Source organism: Balaenoptera ricei, chromosome 14 (assembly GCF_028023285.1).
Source record: "Balaenoptera ricei isolate mBalRic1 chromosome 14, mBalRic1.hap2, whole genome shotgun sequence".
Classification (NCBI taxonomy): Eukaryota; Metazoa; Chordata; class Mammalia; order Artiodactyla; family Balaenopteridae; genus Balaenoptera; species Balaenoptera ricei.
Window position 1 is genome coordinate 49,155,672 of NC_082652.1, and position 23,810 is coordinate 49,179,481.

Below are 23,810 nucleotides of genomic sequence, written 5' to 3' on the forward strand. Positions count from 1 at the left end.
CATTTAGGAGCTAAAATCTTCTGAAAATGAAAGGGAGTAATCCAGGAGTTGGTAAATAATTAGTAAGGAGGAGCAGTCTGTTGATGCTGGAGGCATCTAAGGAGCAGGGAAGGAGAATAGAGTCCCCTCGTCCCATTTCCAGGCCCAGCGGTACAAGATGCATGGAAAAGAAACAGGCTGCTACCTGAGAGTGTTCCAGGGGAAGTAGTGTCCATGGGAGAGAGCCAGGTTTTGTAGATCAAGATGCGAAGGGAGTGTTCAGAGAAAAAGATAGAGGTTAATCAGAGATTTTGCTAACAACTAATCCTGAATGTCAGAGGAAAGAGTGGGAGGGTTTTAGTGGCTGGGAAGGGGTCGGGGACAGGGTGAGAGCACTTAGCCAGTAATTAAACCAAAGCAGGGATAAGCAAACTCCCCTAATTTGAAATGTGAATAGGTACTTCACGGAATAACACATACCCACACATCTCCAGCTAATGTGACCAAAACTAGATTTCCTGGCCTCTCCTTTGAAGTTGTATTAGGGAAATTGCTTTGAGGAATCACTGAAAGAATAGTAGATAGCTTATTTCCTTGGGTATTCCTTGACTTGCCCACTTTTACATCTTACTGCAAACCACAATTGCTTCTTATAGGACAAGTTTATTTCCTCTCCGTGTGTATACCGTAGACTTCTGTGTATAGTCCATTAACCTTAGGATACATTTTCAAACCTAGATATTGAAAATATGTTGAGTGCTCACAATGCCTAGGCTTTGTGAGCTGTTTACATGCAGATTGTTTAATCCTGACAACATTCCTGTGAGATATTCAATCTTCCTAGGCTCTGTTACTGTGTTTTATTTAATTGTTCTAGTTTTAATTTTAATTTTATTTTATTTTTGACCAGTGAGGCAACGGACTTAGAGGTTAAATATTTCATCCAAGTGTCAAGCCCAGGTAGATGTGAGTGACACCAAAAGCCAGGCTCTGACCGCTGACTCTGCCTGGGACCGTGGGGAACACTCTTAGCCAGGAGTCTTGGATGCAGTTTGGTTTCTCAACATTTGTCCAACTCTATTCTGATTATAAACTTGAGCTTATCCAAATGAAGGAGTGGGCTACCGCATGATTTCTTACAAAAGGATAATAAATACTATGAACCTGAACTGGTTTAGGTGATTTCCTTGCTTACTCTATTTCTAATACGTATTTGAACCAGCAGTTAGAATGGATATAATTTCCACACTTCGTACAGCTGTACAAATATACTTTGAAAATATAATTAGAGAGGGAAGGTGGGGATGTGTGGGGTTGCAGGGGCATGGGAGAAAGGGCAAGAGGAGAGGAGGAGGGGAGGGGAGGGTCCCACCATCTGTTTTTTAAATCTTTATTCCCTTCTCCTTTTCCCATTCCTCCTTTGGGATGAAAGAGTGAAAAGTATCAAGGTGAATAATAACTATCAATTGGTAGGATATGCTTGTGGCAGTCCAAAGAATAAGCCTCTGCTAGCATTGAGCGATTTCAAATTAACAAAGATTAGTTGACATTTGTTGCACCACCAAAAGCGAAACACAGTGAAGTATTTGAAAAGAAAGCACTTTACAAAAACTGACAACCAGAAAGAGATCTTGCAGCCTGATTCCAGTCAGTAACAGTTGAGTCTTTAGGGAGAGTTAAGATAATAACAGTAATGTTTTTGTCCTCTTCTTTCAGTCAGTTGGCCAACAAAACAGATTCGTTTTTAAACGAGAGGTGCTTTGCCAAGATACTTTGTTTTAACGTTTTGTTGAAAATTTTTACAGTGTGGGGGAAAAGTGATACATTATCAATTACAGAATTTACAAGACACAAAACTATAGTTGTGCATTATGTTTCTTTGACTCCTAAACAGTTTTTCAAGTTAATAAGAATTAGAGACTCAAGAAAGTAAACCCTTCACATTTTACAAGCTTAGCTCTAAAGATCGAAGAGTGATTTAGGTGAATCACTTGATATATCTTTGTTGACAGCCCATGACCATTTATGCCAATATAAGTATAGATCTATGTCACCCAAAGAAAATATGTAGAATTTTATGGGCTATTTTAGTCAGAGATTTACGGTTATGTTTGTGCCTGAGTTGTTTTCTGAGCATAATGCATTGGTATATCATGAGTTTGCTTACACATATTAAGTTGACTTACAGTACATTGCTGGCTGCAGAAACCACACATATTTTATAGGAAATGACACACTCAGTAGATCGTCTTCACTTTCTTCCCCATCTATTTATAAATTGTTATGAACAGGAAAAAAAAATGAGCTTCTCTTTTTGTGGCCCTGATATATTTCATGTTTAAAATCAAAAGCAACCATCCTATTTAATCTTTTAAAATGAGGAAACTGGAGAATGTACAATTTTCATCCATAGAGATCAAAAAAGGTTCTGCTTGTTATTAACCCTAATGGCTTTCAGGGGGGAAGCAGCACTCTAGCTGGAGAATTAGTATTTTCAAAGTCTCTATTTAGGGAAAAAGATTATAGAGAACACATATCCTATGTTTTAGTCCTCAGATCCCAGGGTGAATAATGATTCCAACATTTGAAGAATTTTCTGTGGTCCTTTTCATTATTCCTTATGGCCAGTTTTATAAGCAGGTTTCTGACTGTATGATTCTTGGCAGGAGTCGTGTTAACTTAATGAAACATTATTCTGCTCACTCTTTGTTTGCATTGGCTCAGAGGCCACAGAGGGGTCTTTTTTCAAAAGTGAAAAGTGCTTTAAGATGGCCTGAAGTGTGTGCATAGGATCTCTTTTGAGACATCAATTACACACAGATGAGGAGCTTCCCGGAGGAAGTGAGAAGGGTACTAATAAAGGTTTCGGTGCCCTCAGGGAGTATTCACGCTGACAGTTTATCAGTGGCAGGTTTATACGAGGGGAGAGAAAGGAAAATGAGGGGACCCTGGAGCTGTGAAGGGAGCGTTCAAGTAACTTTCGAAGATGTCGCCAAACTATTTGGTGTGTCTTTGCTCTCGGTGTTATATGTCTGGTCTTGCTGGAAGCTTTTCAGGAGCTTGTCTGTGACTGCTCCTGTGTGATTTCACATCAGATGACACATGAGCCTTCTTTGTTTTCACCATCCATTTCCACCTGACAGCCATTCCTGAGAATCTTGTAGGAGGGAAGGGAATTGTTTCAGTGACTGCGTCAGGTCCCCTGATTTTCGTAGGTTAGGCTACTTTGTCAAAGTAGGTTAGGCTACTTTGTCTTTTATCCAACGTCTGCATTTTCGTTAACAGCTTTGTTGGCTCATACAGACACCTGTTCTACATTGGTGGGCCAGGGAAACTTAAGTATGTGAAAATGATGTTGTTTAAGTTACACATGGAAGAAAATACAGAGGAAAAAGAATACTCTTCACAGTCAGAAATGATCATTGGCAGGATATAAAACTTCCTCTGCCCACTCTTTCTCATTCTCCTTTCTTTCATTCCAGCCCACAGCTTTCCCAGTTCAGGAGAAGTATGAGGGACTTCAGAAGTTCATGCAGGCCTGGATCCTCTCTCATGCCAGCATTTTACTTAAGCCAGTCAATTAAAGTAGACATCATTCTTATAGTAAATGCCCAGAGGGATGGGAATCTCACAGACTCATTTATATTTGTCTGTGTTTTTGATAATCTTTATAGTCAAGAAATTTTTCCTTATGCTGAAATCTCTTGAGCTTTTAATTAAACCAATTTTCTCTTTTATTTCCCCTCTGATGATGGGGAACAGCTGGGCATCATCTAGATATCACCCCCTTCATCTTAACTTCTCCAAATAACTTGTCCCAGCCCTTTCAAACATTACTTATAGATACTATTTTGCATTTCTTTTACCCATTAGGGACCTCTTGTTCTTACATATTTCCCCATGAACTATGAACTTTGTTCTTGTGTAAATGGATTTTGGTCGATGTTAACAGCCCAGAGTCATGGAAGAAAAAAAAGTTTTCTTTTTAAGTGCAGATAAAGTGACCCATTTAAGTGTACTTTCCCCCTCTTTTCTTGTGCTAGGAGAGAAATATTTCATAATATAAAGACTGGAAATAGAGTATGGTCTCATGATAAAAGCAAACTCCCTCTCAAATAAAACCAAAATTAAAGGTACTCACCCAATTACCTATCCTGACAAGCCAGATTTCTTTTTGATTGATATAGTTTGTGATTGGTATAGAGGAACAAAAGCATCCATGCTCTTAAAATGAAGTACTTTTTTCCATGATGCCAGATAATCCATTCTTTCGTTTTCTCTAAAATGACAGTGTGTAACCATTTCTCAAACAGTTAACCATCTGTTTATCTAACTCCCTTTCTTGTACACTGGAGTTATCTTTTATATGTTGAAGAATGAAGTACTAGTGCCCATGAATGAAGCGCTTATCCTTGACCTGTACCAACCTTTTAATGATATTCTTCCTGCATGCTTTTTTCTATTTCTCATTTTCTAGGTGGGTTCCTGTATTTCTGTGTAGATGTTTCAGGAACTTGCTGCAGCGTAGAAGATCACAGGTGTTGTGCGATGTAAGAGAATAGCTTCTAATGTTTCCCCCCTCACAGCAGCTTACTGTGTTATTAGTCTCCATAATTCTGAGAGGAATCTGTGTTGGTTCTCTGGTAGGAGCAATTAGGTGGTTAGAGGCTGGTACCTATCAGATATGCTTTTCCTATTAAATATTTTCATTTCTGGTTTGAGTTTCTCTTTTCTTGTCTGAGTTTAAAGGGATATTTTTATGGATATCCAGAGGTACTAGTATAACTAAATTGCCCTGATGATAAATTGAGTGCTTGTTAAGAGGGATTCCTATACCTTCAGTTCCTCCTAGTTACCTGTGGAGATTCAGTGTCCTGTCCGGTGCAAACCAAAGTGTTTGTGAACCATTTGTGGACATTGCAATTAAATCGTGATACATCCAGTTCCGGGATATCACATAAGCATCATTTGTAGCATATGATATCAGCCACCCAAATCTTTAAGGCGTCCGGCATGATTACACCTTGTGGAGCACATTCTTACTGATACACATGGCTGGTATAATTATCATCTGATTCTTTATTCCTCCTGGTTTATTTTGCTCCCTTTTCTGTAGACCTCTTCTGAGTAAGAAGAGGACTTCATTGGCCTAGTGAAGCAGGCTGTAAAGTATAGTAATATTTTTAGTTATATTAGGTATATTTTATTCATAGAGAATGTTCAAATATTATCTAATATCAATACTTAAGATGTTTAGACACTGTCTCCCTTGAAAGTCTTCAGGGAAAATTGCTGTTTCCATTATTTTATTGCTATTAGTTCTCTATTTAATTGCTTGCCTCTCATATCCTTTGAATGTTTTCTTTTAATGCAGTAAGGAAAATTGTTTAAATCTAGTTACCTAGACCTATCTTGGAATAAGGACTGCTTTGAGAGAAGTGGTTCTCCTCAGTCTGGATCCAAAAAGGATTAAGGAATTGTCTTTTCTCTGAAAGAAATTGAGTCCTGGAAATATTTAGCTGGGGTCAGATGGGTTTGTCTGGTTGTCATTAAGTTACCTTTAACAGTTTTTGGCATGTATTTTGTTGCTGTGTATATCCAGAATATCTGATATGCACAATTTCAAATGTAAGTATGATACATAAAACATATTACAATCCAAACATAGGCTTTTTTGATTATTTGCCAATCTGGGGATACTTTTGAATTACCTGCTTATTGATCTTTTAAAACAAATTTTAGTTGTCACCACTAGGTCTTCATAGACTTGGTTTCTCTCAGGCAGAATTAATAGTTCTATGCCATTGTTTTTTGAAAAAAAAGTCTTTTTAAGAAACCTATGGTCTCAAAGTCAGGTCTTAGGTCTTAGTCACTGTTTTCCCCTGCATTTTATACAGTCCTTGGCATGAAGGTGCTTAATAAAAGTTTTACAATTGAATGAATGATTAATAAATAAACAATTAAGCCCCCTCTAAGACCCAGCCCTCTTTTAAAATGTGATTGAATTCTCACAGTGTGCCATGGTATTATCCCTAATATACTGTGTGCTCTTCGATTTCAATTTTATTTATAAAAACTCTATTAAGCCTATAGTGTATGTCAGGATCATTTTGATAGAAAACTGTTTTTTGATTTGAGTGCATCTATTTGATTGTTCAGAAAATCGAAAGGAAGTGGTCAGAGGAAGAACTGATAGAAGTGAAGTTGGTCAAAGGATGCTCTTCTCCCTGCCTTCATTAGCCCTTTGAACCCCGGTTACCTTGGATAGCCAGTCACTTAGTGTGTAGTTTAATCAACATATAAAGATTAATGTCTTTGTTGCAGTGACTCTCTTGTACCCAGATCCTGGGCTGTTTTGTGGTTCTGCCCCCATCCACCTCCTGCCATTTCAAGTAAACATTGTGATTTCTAATTTTGACTTTTAAATGATACTTATTTCACCATGCAAAACCTCCAGACTCTGACTGTTCCTCTTAAAATAAGGCAACGAGTAAGGATGGCAGAAGGAAACGTATCCACATTTAGTGGCAGGTCATACGACTTCCCAACTGACTTGCATAGCATGTTTTGTAGTTTGGTTTTCGTACTTTCCCTAATTGACTGTAGGATAATTTAAAAAATTGTAATAAAGTTTCTGTTTTCAAATTTTCAAAATTCATCTTTTATGTATACTTTTGCACAGTAAAAATCTATGCATTGCTGACCTCCCTGTTCATGAATTCTTGTTAAAAACAGTAATTGAAAGTTAACTTCAGAAACAGATACTTTAGATAAATTTAATGAAAATCAAATTGGACAGTTTAGTTTAATAAACATTTATAGACCAATGGCTCTGTGCCTGTCTTTGCACAGAAGTAAGTCCCTGAGTTGCTGGGCCTGTGGGTGGCAAGGCAGATGCAAGCACCAGTATTGCAGGGACTGTGATGGATTCATACACTAAGTTCCAAGGAAGGGGTGGGGAGGAGTAACTCTACCTCGGAGACTGGGATAGTCAGGAAAGCTTTGGGGAAGCTGTTTGAGTTTGGTCTGTCGAGTTTTCTAGGCAGAAAGGTGGAAGAGGGACGGTCAGAGCAAGTGAGACATACAGCAAGTATCTGTGTTCAGGAAATGGCACAAGGTCTCGACTGACTGGATCAGAGAGAGTGGGAGTTGGGAAGGCAACCAGATGTGAGACTAGAAATAAAGACAGAGTCAAGATTGCATTCTGCTTTCTCCCTTCTTTGTGTCTTGGGCTAAAGGTCAGAGCCCTCTTGTATACCTGTCAGTGGATTAGTACTTAGATTGGGGGGAATGTCACCCATACCCTCTCTAGCACTCAACTTAAAAAATGTGAGCTCTAAGCCATATTTTCCAGTTCAATCACATTGTCAAGTTGAATGGTGAATGAAAAAGAAGGGAGAGAGGGACAACTTGGGACTCTGAGAAAAGAGGCTGAAATCCAGTCTTGTTGGAACACAGTCAGCAGTTTCTCTGGCCTTCTAGGCTGTCTCATGATTACCTGTAATCCTCCGTCTCTCTTTGGTCCCAGCCTTCTAAGTAGAATATTTTGGAGGAGGGGTTTGGGAATCTGAGGGTGAATGAGAGTAGAGGTAGATGAGCAACAGCTACTGAAAATCCCATTAACTGTTTGAATTAAAAACTAGCAGATTAGCTTTTAACTATGCATTTGGCTTGCCTGGTTTGGGCAGGCAAGCAAAATGTAGACAGAAATAATATTTCTATACCTTTTAACACATGTTTTCTCGTCTTCGGCTTGTCCAGTTATGAAAAGGGCAGGCAGTCTTGTGGGGTTTCCAGGTATAAAATCCTGGCATGCGTTTTGTGATGGTGCCAGTGTACAGTTAGGAAAAAAAAGAAAAAAAGCTTCTATTCTGTCCTGAATGCCAAGAAGATATCACTTTCTAAGCTGCATGTCAGTGTTAGATATTTATTGGATAAAACATCTGTCCTAATTCTTCACTCTCCTGGCTCCTGTTGTAATTTCACATACAGGGGATTTCCCCTGGTCCTTTCTCGAACATTAATTTTTCTTTGGCTTGTATTTCAGAGGCCAAACTCAGCCCCTTAGATAAATATTCAGACAACTGTTTAAAATAAGGCCCTGTATTATTTATTTATCATATCTGTTAAGAAAGCTGCAAAGATAAAGTAAAAGTGAAAACTGTGTGTTTTGTCAGAATATGAATATGCAAGAATATGTTCAACTACCTCTCTAACTACGGCAGTTTTTAGAATCAGCCACCTTCATCAGATATATGGCGGAAGAATGAATAAAGTCACTTAGATGCTCATGTTTGGGGTCTATATTGTCAATGGGCGTGCACACACACACACACGCACACACACACACACATGCAGGCACACTGTTTGGGGCCTACGGATGCATTACATTGTGTCCTAATCATTTTTATTCTTGAATTTTTTCCCTTTAAAATAAGTTTTAGATCCAAAGGAACATTCATACATTTTATTTTCTATTACATTTACTTTCTTGAAGGTTCTATAATTATTTTATCAGAAATAAATAATTAGGGAAAATGGTTTGACCCAGAGAAATAGGACCAACTTCAGAAAGAGGAATCGGGTAGGAAAATGACTCTGTAGTAAAGGAATTCTCATGATGCTTCACTTAGGTCTAGGCTGGAATGTGAATGTAAGATAGAGTAAAACAGAGTTGAGTTAAAGGAAATTGAATCACCTCAAGAAAAAACTTCACAGTATTCCTTGATGCTTGTTTCAGTTTTATTGTCCTGCCCGCCAACTGAAATTCTGGTGAAGTTGAACAGTATCTTTCTTTTGGAAACACTGTATGTAAATATATGTGAATCACTATTATTAACACAGTGCAGTAGTGAATTTAAATGAATATTCAGAGTATACTGACATAGGTATCACAATACCCTGTGGTTTCCTAGGTCAGAAACAAATAGAGCAAGTCGTAACTTAGATATCTATTATCCTCAGGACGTGACAGCTGATTGTATACTGCTTATTGTAGCAGTCACAAAATATAAGACATAAAGCTTTGATTACATCTACACTGATTCGGTGTTTGTTGGTTTTTTGATCCTGCTGCATTGACGTTTACCTTTGAAACACTTATGAATAAAATCGTTTCCTAAGAAAATTAGTAAATTTGTTTCTATGTCCAGTAAGCAGAAGCATTCTCCTGTTTTCCACACATTTCCTGAAACCCATGTACTGCATTTGGTTATCCTTTTTAACTACTATTAAGTTTGTATTTTTCTAGGTGGCAATACTAATTTAAGAATGTGAAAGTAATAAAATGTGTTTGCTAATGTGCACTTTACTTCTGGCTGGGCTTACATTCCATCCATTTAGGTCTGTTCAGTTGGGATCGTATATCCTGTGTGCCATCTTCCTCTCACCTCCCCAGTTTGTCACACTTCGTATCAACTCCAGAACACTGAAAAGGCCATCTATGTAATCAGTACAAAAATAAATTTATCTTTAAATAAGATAAATTATTTAAAGATAAATATGTAATCTATGTAATCAGTACAAAAATAAATTTATCTATGTAATCAGTACAAAAATAAATTTATCTTTAGAATATAAACCGATGATTATTTCTAATATTTCTTGATAAGTAAGCTTTGCCAAAGTGTTACAAATTAGTGATGATTCCAAGGAGAGAAGCCTAGAAGCCATAGTTTATGCAAGCAGTGTTATAAAATGTTTCTTTACTAGAACATTTAGACTGTTTTAAGCGAAAAATGTCATATTGTATTGAATAGAAAAAAGTTACCTGGTCTTAAACTCAAGGACTTCTCTCCCTGTATCCATGGGCAAATCCTTTTGCAACTTCAACCTTAGTGTTTCCTGGGCCAATCGCTCTCAGTTTTTTCTTGTCAGAGCTCAACGTCTTGTTCCCTGTACCCTTATTAACTTCCTGTTTCAGGTCCTCCAACGTGACACAAGTAAATTAAACTTCTTTATACATTAAATTTTTTGTATCACTTCTTGGCCTTGAAGCCAAATATTCTAAGCGGAAGATTATGGACCTGGCCTTGGACCCCAGCTCTGCTGTTTCACTTGGCTGTGTGACCATGGGCAAGTTATTGACCCTTTCTGAGCTCTAGTTTTCTCTCTCCAATGTGGAGATGATACTTTTCCATCTCGTAAGGAAGCTGTGAGGATGAAATGAGATCACATGTGTCCAGCGCCTGGCATTAATAACTAACAATTATTTTATCTTCCAAAACGTGTTCATTTGGCTTCCTGATTACTTTCTGTTATTAAAACAAAACTTGATTAACTCTTTTTTCCAAGTATGCTCTTTCATGGACCACATGTTCATTTCTAGGCAACATGAGCTTGAGTCCATCTAAAGCAGTGCTCTCGACACTACCACGTGCATATGCCTCCATTTTTTTATTAACTCTTATGATTTGTGCATTTTATTGTATTTATGTTTCATATCAAAATAAAATATTTTAAATAAGCATTGAACTTTAGTTAGTAACATGGAAGCTAAAGTATTTGGTGGGAGGTATATTGATCTCTTTTCTTTTTAGCATCTTTATTGGAGTATAATTGCTTTACAATGTTGTGTTAGTTTCTGCTGTATAACAAAGTGAATCAGATATATGCATACATATACCCCCATATCCCCTCCCTCTTGCGTCTCCCTCCCCGCCTCCCTATCCCAGCCCTCTAGGTGGTCACAAAGCACCGAGCTGATCTCCCTGTGCTATGCAGCTGCTTCCCACTAGCTATCTATTTTACATTTGGTGGTATATATATGTCCATGACACTCTCTCACTTCTTCCCAGCTTACCCTTCCCCCTCCCCGTGTCCTCAAGTCCATTCTCTATGTCTGCATCTTTATTCCTGTCCTGCCCCTAGGTTCATCAGAACCATTTTTTTTTTTAGATTCCATATATATGTGTTAGCATATGGTATTTGTTTTTCTCTTTCTGACTTACTTCACTCTGTATGACAGACTCTAGGTTCATCCACCTCACTACAAATAACTCAATTCGTTTCTTTTTATGGCTGAGTAATATTCCATTGTATATATGTGCCACATCTTCTTTATCCATTCATCTGTTGATGGACACTTAGGTTGCTTCCATGTCCTGGCTATTGTAAATAGAGCTGCAATGAACATTGTGGTACATGACTCTTTTTGAATTCTGGTTTTCTCAGGGTATATGCACAGTAGTGGGATTGCATATGCCTCCATTTTTGACTAGAATCATTTTTAACTCCTCCACCTTCCTTTAAAACTCAGGTCAGAATCCTCACAAGTTACTGTTCCTTGGAAAATTTTTTTGGATTAGCGTTAACCCTGGTGCCCTTAAGAAGTCTTATTTTGAGATTTTACAATATGTTCTCAAGCTATTTTCTTCCATCGAACTTCCCCTTGCCTCCTGTATTTGACATATGTCTTCATTCTGCCACTAACCATAGTGCTTCCTCACTTTGATTTTCCAAATAAACTCCTTCTCCCATCAAGTGCACAGAAAAGGCCTGCATCTACACTGCTGCCAAAGTGTGAAACCTGGTCTCCCAGGCGGAATGTCTGAGGAGGCCAGAAAGAAGCGTTGGAGCTCCAGCACAGGTGTCATAGAGCAGAAAGTGACAGTGGGCTTGACTTCCATAGACTAGGTGCCCGGAAAGCTTGACTCTGGTAAAAAAAAAAAAAAAAAAAATGAGCAGATTATATTGTAATCTGCAGAGGACATGATTTTCTTGAAAGCAGTTATCTTCAGTTGACACCCAGCATCTCAGATTTCATTTTTCCTTCTCCATGCTATTTGCCTTGACCCATAGAAGAGGATACACACACCCCAGTACCTTCTCCATGCTATTTGCCTTGACCCATAGAAGAGGATACACACACCCCAGTAGACCATAGATTCTATAGAAGGAGGGCTATTAAATAGAAGAATCATAGTACCTCTGAGGTTGGTAGATTGAAGACAAGTTCATTAATGTAGATTCTTTCTTCAGAATGCTGTGCATTGCCCAGCCTCCCTCCTCAGCTCCAGAAAGTACCTGCTGACTCCCAACTCTTGAGACAGATATTGTGTTCTTTTTTATGTCTATACAATAGCCCAAAACATAGAAATTATCATCAATTAGTGGGTAAGGAAACCGAGGCTTAGAGAGGTTCAATGTAACCGTGGCCGCACAATTATTAAATGATCCCTTCTTTTAAATCGAGATACTCTTCTTTTTACTGTGCTATTTTGCCTTATTTTAGGTATCCATTTTCAATTGGAGAAAAGCTCCAAGTGAGGTAATTACAGTGGCTATAAAAAAAAGGAATTCAAATTAGTAATATTATTATCTCTCTGTTTCTAGTTTGTGCAAAGCAGGTAACTGATGAGGCATCTTCCACTCGAGATTCAAGCCTTCCTAACACAGCAGTGCAGAACAAGTTAGTGTCTTCCTTTCAGCAACACACCAAAAAGGCTCTCAAGCAGGTAAGGTTGCTGGCATTTCTTCTTTGTCCCTCAGTTCTACCTACTTAAGGTAATGGAAGTTATGCATAGAAAGTAAAATAAATAAGAACATAGTAATCAGAAAGCAACAGAGATGTCCCAGATTCAACTAATCCCTTAATATTCAATACGCTGATTTCAATCTATGCTAAAAACTAGGAGAGGCTTGGCTGAGACCTTTGATGTAAAATAGAAGAGGGAAAATGTGTTTGGAATCATATAGAACTAAGATTTTGTGTGTGTGTGTGTTTTATAGCAGATATATTGGGTTCATACATGCGTTGCATATTTTAAAAATAATGTCTCCGTTTATGGTCTTGTGTTTATCTGATAGTCGACGTCAAAATAAATGTAATGTCTTTCTTATTACTGAAATGCATTGTTATAAATAAGAAAAATAGCAATCGTGCCTTGCTTGTATGTAGGCTATCCATTAGTGCGTTTGGTGCTGAATAGAGGTCAGCTTTGCAGTATCATCCCAACATTACGTAAGCAGTCTTGAGTTGTGTGTCCTTGTCCAGAGACAAGTGCTGGGAAGTGTGGTTATAATGTTGGGCTCTGGGCTCAGATATAAGCTGCTTACAACCCTTGCTATTGTGTGACTGGGTAAGCCACTTCTCTCCTCTGAATCTTAAACTCCTTCTCTAGAAGATGTAGAAAATAAAAGTACCTTTCACATGGGAATGATCCAAGAATTAAGTGAGGTGATACACTGAAAACATGCGGTAGAGTGAATGGTCCATAATAATCACTCAATAAATGTTAGCTTCTGCTACCCACCCCAGAAATGCTGAATGTGCCCAGAAGGAAAGAAAGAGATGCTATGGTTAGAGGGGAACATTGCATGATTGTAATAGTAATAAGGTCAATAAATATACAGCTTACATATTTAGTCCTGAATTCATGGTTTTCCCTTGTTTAACTGCTTTCCTCATTTTTTATTTTGATCCTTCTGAGACAGCCACCTCCACTTCACCCCTTGCTGACTGTTACCAAGTCTAGGAATACAGGTGTCATTCTAAGTGATATATTTATAGCAAGGGAGGAGAAGCCATATTTTTAAATAAAGTTTAAGATGTTTTTAAAGTCCCACCAGCCTGTAAAGCTTAATATTCACATCCAATCCCCTAGACTTAGAATGTCTCCACCTACTCCTCTATTACAGACAAGGAAACTTAGGAAAGAAACTTAACATTTTTGTAGTGAATTCTGTTACTTTTAAATTCTGTGTTAACTACTGAAATTGCAGTATTTCCTTTCATTGGTATTATATTTAGGGTAGTAACGGTGTTTCATCCTACAGAGGTCAAATACTCTTTACTGAGCTTGCCATTTGTATCATTGCTCTTGAGAAATGTTATAGATACCAAAGAACAAAATTGAATTCAGTGTTGAGATCCCTTTTTAACTGGTGAAATAAAGAATGTATGATGGTAGGGAAGCCTGGAAAAAGGCTGATTCAGGTGGCAAATAGGATGCAGGTACTAAAACACTAACCAGGATGGAACGAAAGATACAAAACTGGATACTGGTAACTAGCATTTAAGAAACATAGATGCAATCATAAATGAAACTCATACTTCTGAAAAGCAGTGACTTAGAAAATGTGTATACACTGTGAAATCTTCCTCCCTGTGAGTGTAAAGATTAACATTCACATCTCTGTATTGCCACGTCTCATTATTTTTTACTTTCTTCGTTTTGGTTTCATATCCTTTGAACATTTTTTTTTTTTTTTTTGCAATTACTAAAACATTACACAGCTTTGAGTTAGTGGGTATTTTTGTTTGTTTATTTTGTTTTGTTGTAGAGTGCATGTTCGTGGGAAGTGCCACTTGCTTGATTAGGGTCTAAGCCTTGTTTTAAGAAACCTGCCCTGTAAGCTTCTTAATGTCCTCAAAGGGCTATTTATTAATGTCTTAAAACTTCTTGTTGTATAACCAAGTAACAAATTAGTTACCCATACAATATGGCACAATATATAGCAGATATGCTAATGTTTGATTAATAATCAAATTCATACTGGAAATACATTTAGAAGAAAAGCTGTTCTTGCAGAATTTTGCCCAGATTCCCTGTAATTGCTGAGTTTCTTAAGACAGCATTTCAAAAATTGACTGAACATGCGGCATTTTAAATTGCAGCAGCCTCAGCAAATCTGCAGCTTTCTTTTTGATAGCTGAATAGCTGTGACCATGTAGAATTCTTTGTAAGTGTATGTGCCATTATATATCCATATATATATATATATTCATTCCATGGTTGTGAATATGTTTTGTGTGTACACATACAGGCACAAATCATAATCTCACCAATGTAGGGCCAGCCAAATAACCCTAATAATAGTTACATTAGCTGTCATTTATTTTTATGAATTCTAGACATTATTCTCTGCATTAACAGGCCCTATGCCGTTTAATCGTCATACAAAGCCTTTAAAATAGTCCTTTAAAATATTTTTCAAATGAGGAAGCTAGCGCCCAGAGGAACTTACACAAGATTGTCCAGTGGGTAAATCTTGGAGATGACATTTGAACCCAGAATCACAGTTTCAGGTTCTGCCTTCTTAACTAGTAGTTCCTTTTAGCATATGCTGTATAATAGGATAGATGGATTTTTGACATTATCCAAGGAAATCTGCATTCTTGAGTATTTGTATAATGCAAGGAAAACATAGTCATTAAGACTATTATTTCCTGACACAGACTGCTTATGTTCAGTATCAGCACATATTACAGGGAGGTACTTGGATGTGTTAGCTTTTACCATTTTACTAGAAGCATATTCTGAGTCAGTGGGGTTTTAGTAGTTCAACTATAGCTTGTCCAGCGTAGATTCTTAGAAAGAAGTAGGTGAAAAAAACCAAAAGCAAAACCCAGTAGCTTTATATGCATAAGTCTAGTGAAGAAAAATAATTTAAAACAAACCTCATGCAAAATAAGCCAGACATAATTTCCCAGCTCTGAAGCCCTCACCCCCACCCAAAGCATGATGCTGCAGAGAGTGGGTGCTTTAACTCTGCAGTGCTGTTGATTGCAGTGTAATTACAGGCTGGACCATATGGAGGCGATAATGCCCCTTGGCTATTGATGTAGAGTACTTTCATTGCTCCTAATATTTGGGTCCTTTTAACTTTCTAATCATCAAAACATTAGTTAATATCATATGTTGGGTGTAATTGCATGAATAACATGTTATTTCAGTAGTTATATTTCTGAATAGGATCTTCACGATAAGCATATTCAGAAGCCTCTGGAGAATAACAGATTGCTGATTATTACCGTGTTCCCTGTCTTCTTTCTGCCTTGGTATTTTAGCTTTAATGATCCTAAAAGGTGTGAAATGATTAGATTTTGAATTTCAAGGAAGCATAATTAAGAAAGATTAAATTTGGGAAGTTTCAAAACAGCAGAATCAAATACAAGATTAAAAAAGGATGGGTTGAGGTCTGTTATGATGGAAGGTAACATGATGGAGAACAGAACCTTTCTGTGTTGTTCCTGTTGGTTTCTTTGACTTCCTGCATTATTTATTTAGGGTGGTAGAGTTTATTCATTAAGTTGCAGATCCTTTTCCTTCTTCATATCGCAAAACAGCCATATTCCTGGTATTTTGCTTTCGCTTTATATGTTTGACCAGTACTGTGAAATTCCAAAGGTTATGTTACATGATAGCAGTTTCTGGACGTGGGCGTTGACATTTAGCATTCTAGCAACAATGCACATTGTTGGTGCCTGACACAGCCAGCTGTTGCATATGTGTGTATTTCTCATTATTTTAGCATTCACGGCATGTGCTATTTTCCGATTTCTCAGTGAAGGGCTTACTGCATCCAGTGCATTCTTAAGTTACATTGTTGGTATTCTTTCGCTATGAAAACAAAGAAGGTATTACTTGTTTATGCAAATTCCAAGTTAACATGAAGGCCTCTGGCTTTAGATTTTACTTTATTTTTCATTGGGGTGGAAATGAGAATTCTTCCAGGTTTTTAGAGTTATCCCAAGCTTTCTGTTTAAAAAATAAAATGTTTATCTAAAGGTTTTCTGTCTCTTTTTACAAGAGAATGTTGTGATACCTCTCTAGAGGAAAGCATACTCACTCAGCATCTTTTGATTTTCACTTAAAGCCAGAATTGTAATTGTGTGATATGATCTTTACTTTTCTAGACTGGTTTAGCTCTGTTATGTTGGTTTCCTTAAATAAGTAAGTTTATTTCCAAGTGTAAGCCTGTAAATTTCTTTCATACTGAATGATACCTGGAAGTATTAAACTTGGCAAGTCCAATGTACTCTGTGTAGTTCAGGCATGAGGACATTATATGTCTGGGCAGCTTGAAAGACAAGCCTTTATAGCAGACTGCATTTACACTTGCCATCTGCTTGTTTATTTAGATTTCGGTATTGCTTCTTTCTAGAATTGAAATTAGGATTTAAAGTTGTTCAATAAGATATTCCGTTAGCGTTCCATTGTATACCTAAGGGTTGAGTAGTTGGAGGTATTTCACTGATATCATCTTCCTAAAATGAATCTAGACTAATATAGTAAGACTTATTGTATAATATTAGTGTCAAAATAAAACCATGCTATAGATTGATCAACAGGGCCACTGCTAGCTAATTAAAACCCTTGGTGTGGAATAGAGAAAGCCATCCCATCCCCAAGTTGTCACAACAACAAATAACTCTCCCCTTTCAGGGTATCTTTGTGCAGAGCAAATCTTCCATGACCATCAAAAGTGGCCTTCCTAATTGTATTTTCTTAAGCTATTACATGGATGTATATTTTCCAGGCTGGGATACCCAAACTTAGATAATTACAAGGTAAATTGCATTTAACCTCTATTATATTTGTAGCATAAAATAGGAAGTTTTCTTGTTCTCTTGGAATTTTAGCTACAGCTCAGAGTTAAGGATAATGGGATATAGGAGTACCTTGTTGTGAAGCAGGGTGCTAGACACAACCTCAAAGGACTTACTGAGAGGAGGCCAGGTGGCCATCGACCATCCCCCAAAAGCCTATATGAAACATAGCTCTGTGGAGTTCCTATTTAAAAAGCCTTACCAACACTGCTGTCTCTGTTTTACAGAGACATTTACCCAAGTAATTTACTCGGCATTACTCAGCTAGTTAGTTCTCTGATTCTACAGCCTCATACCTCACAGTCGTTAAGACAACTAACTCTGCAGTCGTTAAGACAACTCTTGCAACTCTGCTGCAAGTCAGCACAGTAGAAGAGGGAGCTTTTAATACCTCTCTTGGGCAGTGGTCAGACTCATTTTTGGGGGGAGGTGAGGAACTTTGGTAATGGTGTTTAGCAGGTATCAAAAATTGATGCCCTCAGGCTGAATTTGGCTCGGAGACCTCTTTGTTTTGTCCGGCACATTGTTTAAAACAGGAAAACTCACCTAAAAATCCAGTTGTATTGCTTCTCTTGAGTCATTACTACCACCTCCAATGGGGTATATGCGTCCCACTTCTCAGCCTCTCCCTTGTCATTGTCTTACCCCAGCTAGTGTGGTCCAAAAATAATTGCACATTTTTCAAGAGATTGTGAGGAGGAGACACACAGCATGTGTGAGTGGCCCATGGGCACGTAGTTGCAGAAATATAGTTATCTAACCAAAACAAACACGCAAACCATGAGCAGCTAGCCTCTTTATTTGCAGAATGCATGCCCTGGAGCGAGGAACTAGGAATCACTATACTACTGCCTGCCTTGTGGACATAACAAGTGCTAGAGTTCTCTTGTTTGGAGCCAGCCCAAACCATCCCAGACATCTCAGTTGAGTCAGCATTGGTGTTTTCCCCTCCATCCACATTCTGATCTGCTTGGAGGGTATCCTCAGGGTCCACAGTCAAATAAATCCTGCTTTCTAGAAAGTGAATTGGAATCCTCAAGGTGTAGCCTAAAATGGCTATGGATCTAGTAAATGCTATCAAGTTGCCCCTTCTCATAGCTGAACTCTGATACTCCTGAGTGTGTTTACTAGCCTGCGGGCTTTACTACTGTGACTGACGTCATAGTAAAAAAATGCTTCCCAAGTTTTGCTTATTTGACCCTAGAAATGTTATTTGGGATAAAAAATAATGCTTGTTTTTCAGAGGTAAAGCAAAAAAAAAAAAAAGTGTGTATTTTTAATACACTTAAAACAATCATTTAAATGATAGGCATAGTTTTTATCACTTACAGGCACATAGTGTTGCATTTCAGTATTTAAGAAAATGTTGTACCAAGAAATATTGTTCAAATTTCTGAGCAGGAAATACATATTCAGTAAAAAAAATCATTGAGACCATAGAAATGGGCTCCATATTGACTAGCATTCCTTATCCCTACCTTGGCTCCAGCTTGGCTGTTTAAAATTCAGAATAGCCATGGGTTTTTCTTCTTATTACATTATGTATATCATGCTTTATTTCTGTCCAACTGCTAATTTTTCTATAATAGAGTCTTCTCCGCTCTAAAAATTGAGGACAAAATTTTTGTTACTTTAATAATTACTTACTACAAACACTGTAAAAAGACATGTCATCTTTGACTTTATGATTCCAGCTTCTAAGCCTCTTGTTATATCATCTCTTTTTTTCTTAATCAACACTTTCCAAAATACACCTCCCCACCGTGCCATAACATGAATATTTTTAAAGTGCCTATTTGGATTGCCAAGGGAAAAGTTTGAAATCTATGATGTAAAGACTCCTAAAAACTAATCACTCTTTATACAGGTTTTAATTGTTTTGTGAAGTCTTACATAGTGGGCAAAGATGGGCCTAATTGTAATTTCAGGTACTGCGTTGCCTCATTCTGTTTTATCACTGGATTGATAGGTTAATGTCTACAAAGCGCTGGGAGTTCTCACACAAGGCTAGAGAGACTTATGCAATTATGTACACACCTTAATGAAAGAGTAAATGTCATAAATATTTTATAGCACACGTGCTCTCATTCAGAATATTATTGACAGCAAGCTAAAGGTGAGAGGATGGCCTCTTATTCATTTTTGTACCTCCTGTCCGCCCACAGTGCCTAGTACTTTATAAAAGGTCAATAAATGTAAGAATTGAAGGGAAGATGAATCCTGTTATTATTAACAACAGTATCATTTGTAAGCGATTTCCCAAGCCATCCACTTTCCCACGTGGTTTTAAATCTCATCTGAATATGTCTTTTCTCATTTAAATGATATTTAATTTTTCACATCTGCAGTTATTTGATTGCTAAATCTTATGGTCAACGAGTTGGACATTCAGGTAAAACCCTTTGCAAATAAAATGGTATTGTTTCTGTCAGCAAGGGGATAGACAGTCAATGCAGTATTTCAGGAGACTGTGACAGCTATTGGTCAAAGGGCATTAGTCAAGTTACTGAAATGTTATAAAATTGGTAGAAATTACGCAGAAACAAGGAATTAAAAGGTTGGAGACTGTCTGTGGTCAGCCTTTTAACCTTTTGAGGAGTTTTAGCATTCCTGGAACCGTGAATTTAACGTCTCTTCAATTGTGTCTGCTTAAGACCCTTTTTATTACAGGTAATTTTCTGTGTAAAACAATCAGCTAGATAAGCTGTATTTCAAAACTTTCCAATGTCTTTTCATTACATTATCATCACCGTGGTTGATTCATTTATGAAACACAAAGCACTCACATTTGGAGCAATTTATTCTCGTATCGGTCTTCTTTTCCCTGGATTTGCCAGAATGCCGTCATGTTCGTGTTCTGAAGGTTAATGCCCAAAGTCAAGCAGACAGAAGCCAAGTGCTGCAAGGTTTCCAAGATTAGGACTGATTCCCTTCACAGAAATAAATGATTCCTGCCATGTTCAGTGATTTTGTGCAGCGCTCCCCGCGGCTGAGTGAGTGCATCAATACTGTAGTCCTTACCTGCTGTACATACTGATGACACTCGGTGTTAACTTGATTGACTGAGCAGCCCACTGGAGAGGACGCACCTGCAAGAGAAGTGCAGACATATATTTTTATCCTGGTCTCGAAGCATTTATTTTACATTTCTTTTCCTTGGGAGTCATGGTTTCAAATTCCATGGGCTCTCAAGCCACACTGCTCAGGTAGAACAAACCTTTACGTGCTGCTTTGTTTTCAGAATTCTACTGAAAATGGTCTCAGGTTTATACCCTTTGCCAAAGCCTGATTTTATGCTTTTGAGGGAAAATGACAGGAAGGTGACGCTTAAGAGTCCTGACAAATGAGTGACTGTGTGGAATTTAAGTCTCTTAAGAGGTTCTATCAAATGATGGGCAAGTGGATCATTTAATTCAATTATGAGAAATCATTTTGACTCTATTTTTATGTTCTATTTTATTATCATGTTTTGTAGGCTTTGAGGCAGCAGCAGAAAAGAAGAAATGGAGTCTCAATGATGGTAAACAAGACTGTTCCTCGTGTTGTTTTGACACCATTAAAGGTGTCTGATGAGCAGTCGGATTCGCCTTCAGGTAAAGAGCTAAAATATTGTATGCTTGGCCAGTTTCTTCCCGGAGGAGGCTTTCTCACCAAGAGAGATGTCATGAATTTTCTCTGGAATGGAATAATATTTCCACTTGAGGTTTCATTTCATTTTTTTATACCTTAGACTCTTTCAGGGATTCAAAAATAATAGCATATTTCGCTCTTAAAAACAAAACTAAACAAAAGCTTGCTCATCAGCAAAGGACTTCATTTGCAAATGTCAATAGATGCAAGAAAATGTGTAGTACTGCTAGGTGGATTTTTTGTTGTTGCTTTGACTTTTGTTTGAATGTTGAACTTTAATGGTGGACCCCATGCTGATGTGTAATGCCATCAAAAGCCGTTCTTCCGTGAGTGTGAATTTGTTTTTCCGTCCTCTGCTGCAAAATCAGGAATCTTTTATTAGTTTTTGTGTTCTGGCAGTATTCTTCTCACCTCAGTGCAGCCCTGACCGTTTCTTCTAATTTACCTCTGTCACTTTACCAGCCGTGTACCATTCTGTATATTATAGAGTGATGTTTGCGTTTTCTCTTCCTGCTTCAACATAAAGTTATTAATAAAGGCATGATCTCTCCCTCTCTCCAAGCCTCCCTTCATCCTTCATCTTTCTGTCTCGGTCTTGCATCGTCTCCAAGTGGCATAGTATTGTTGAAGCTTATTCGTGTATTTTCACAAAAGATCTGAGTGCTTCTTTGAAAAGCTATCAGATCAGTGAACGTGTCTTTGACTCCACTATCAGGCCATCTGTTCATGCTTTTTGTTCTGTTTGATTGATTTATTGGGCTTTTCTCTTTATATACAGTAGAGGCATCAGATTGTGGCCAAAGGTAGTGTATTAACTCTTAGCAAAGGAGATAATATCTATGGTTTGTAAAACAATTTGAGATTTTTCTTTTCAAGGACAGCAAGAGGAAGATAATGACATAATAACTATTTCCTTTTTTAGGATCCGAATCTAAAAATGGTGAAGCAGACAGTTCAGATAAAGAAATGAAACATGGGCAAAAATCCCCCACTGGAAAACAAACGAGTCAGCACTTAAAACGATTAAAAAAGTCTGGTTTAGGTGAGTGTTCAATATACTATAACATTTCACATTTTAGATATTTAAATCTTGTTGAATGAAATTATGGGGACTTTTTTCTTTAATAGTTAAGGAAATTTTTAAATCTTCCCAATTTATCTAAACCAAAAAGGGTGCTAAAGAAGGCAACATATTACAATGGAATGATTTTAAGCATGTTGCTAAATTTGTGAATGATACTATTGTATGAAGCCGAGGCTAAAGATAAGAGATTTAAAACAATCTATGTACTCAAGTAATTATCTGCCAAGTCATAATTCTGTCTAACCTGCAGTGTTTTGTTCCTGCAACTGGGTTTCACTTTATCGGAATACATTGTATTGGGGGGAAAATGCAACTTTTATAAAGTGTTCATTGAACTGAAGAGTACACTGTCATTGGGGTCTGCTGCAGTAAAACTGCTCTGCCTTGCTTTTCATCTTATGCTGTTTGAAATATTCAATAGTGCTTGTCTGAAAAACAGTGCACAATTGCCGAGAAGTGTGGCAGACACAGTTACTGGGTCTTGCAAGTCAGTACCGGTTTTCTTTTGAAGATTTCCTTCCTGATAACTTTTCATCAGGAACTCAACAGCAGCATTCAGGGGAAAAGGAATATGGGAACTAAAAAGAGGAAAATAAACGTATCCTAGGCTGAACATTAAAATTCTAGACCAAACCTGCCTTGTTGGATGTCTGGACCTAATGGCTTCATTTCTCTCTCTCAGTTATTTCATCTCTGAGTTAGGGTAATGATAATGACCTAGATCATTGTAACATTTTGTAAAATGGTGGGTAAAAAGTACAAATTTATCGACCTGAACTTTATTATTGGTTCTGCCACTTACTTTCTTGGCAACTTAGGGTAATTCTTATTTGCAGAGTTTATCTGTTTGTAAAATTCAAGCAAGATTTTAACCCATTTATTTATTTATTGAGTAAAGATTTATTGAGTGCCTACTATATACCAGGATTTTGTTAAATTCTGGGAACATATTTTCAGTAAAGTCTTTGAATGGGGTTTAGATAGCCTTATGTAAGAGATCTTTGGAAAAGCAGAATTTATGTTTGTTATAAATTCTTTAAACACAGCATAATTATCTTTTTCATTGTTTCCAAGGCTAAATCATTTTATAGTTATTGTCTAGCCCAAAACATGTGTTAGTTTATAAACACCTACATATATACTGACATGATTTTTCCTAGTCTTTTTGAGTTTTCTAAATTAAGTACTTTGAGTAGCTTCTGAAGCTGGAAACTGTAATGGGAGAGTGATATGTAAAGAATGTACTAAAAAAAGAAGCCCCCCCCCCCCAAATATCATGTTATGTTACCCTAAGTAATTTAAAAGTCAGTGACCTTCAGTTAAAAACAGTCTGCTACCAACCTCAGGAAAGTCAATGCCATATCATGAGTTTAAGAAAATTCAAGGCATGGGGACCTCTTCATTTCTTTACTTAGCAGCCTTCAGGGCTGGGGTTCAACAAGGCTTGTACTCTTGTCAGGATTCTGTCAGGTGCTCAGGTCTTCAATCAGGATCTCTTGTTCTAATTGTTGTAACCTAGGAATCCTGCACGCTGCTTAACATCTTACATGTTAACAATCATACAGTAAAGGTTAACAATCATACAGTAAAGATTTTTCAGCTAATTTGTTAGCAAATTTAAAAGGCGATAAAGGAGACCACCATGTTCTTTTTAACCTGCTTTTTTCTTTTAGACTACTAAGTAGTAGAAATAATGAAGCTACTTTAATGAAGGAATGGAAAACTACCCGTATTTAATGCAGTGGTCTTGGTACTTTGACATATTATCTCATTTACTTCAATTAT

The 23,810-nt window shown here is 37.4% G+C and overlaps 1 protein-coding gene across 2 annotated transcripts in view; it reads left to right on the forward strand.

The window, feature by feature from the left end:
• Positions 1 to 23,810, forward strand: part of ASXL3 (ASXL transcriptional regulator 3) — a 171,681-nt gene that overhangs the window by 70,733 nt on the left and 77,138 nt on the right. Inside the window, exons 5-7 of one of the 2 annotated variants that reach the window (XM_059893908.1) lie at positions 12,313 to 12,434; positions 20,787 to 20,904; positions 21,864 to 21,983. In XM_059893908.1, the coding sequence (XP_059749891.1) occupies positions 12,313 to 12,434; positions 20,787 to 20,904; positions 21,864 to 21,983 (360 nt within the window). Of the gene's footprint in view, positions 1 to 12,312; positions 12,435 to 20,786; positions 20,905 to 21,863; positions 21,984 to 23,810 lie in introns of those variants that run through there. The other variant, XM_059893907.1, reaches the window with a different exon arrangement.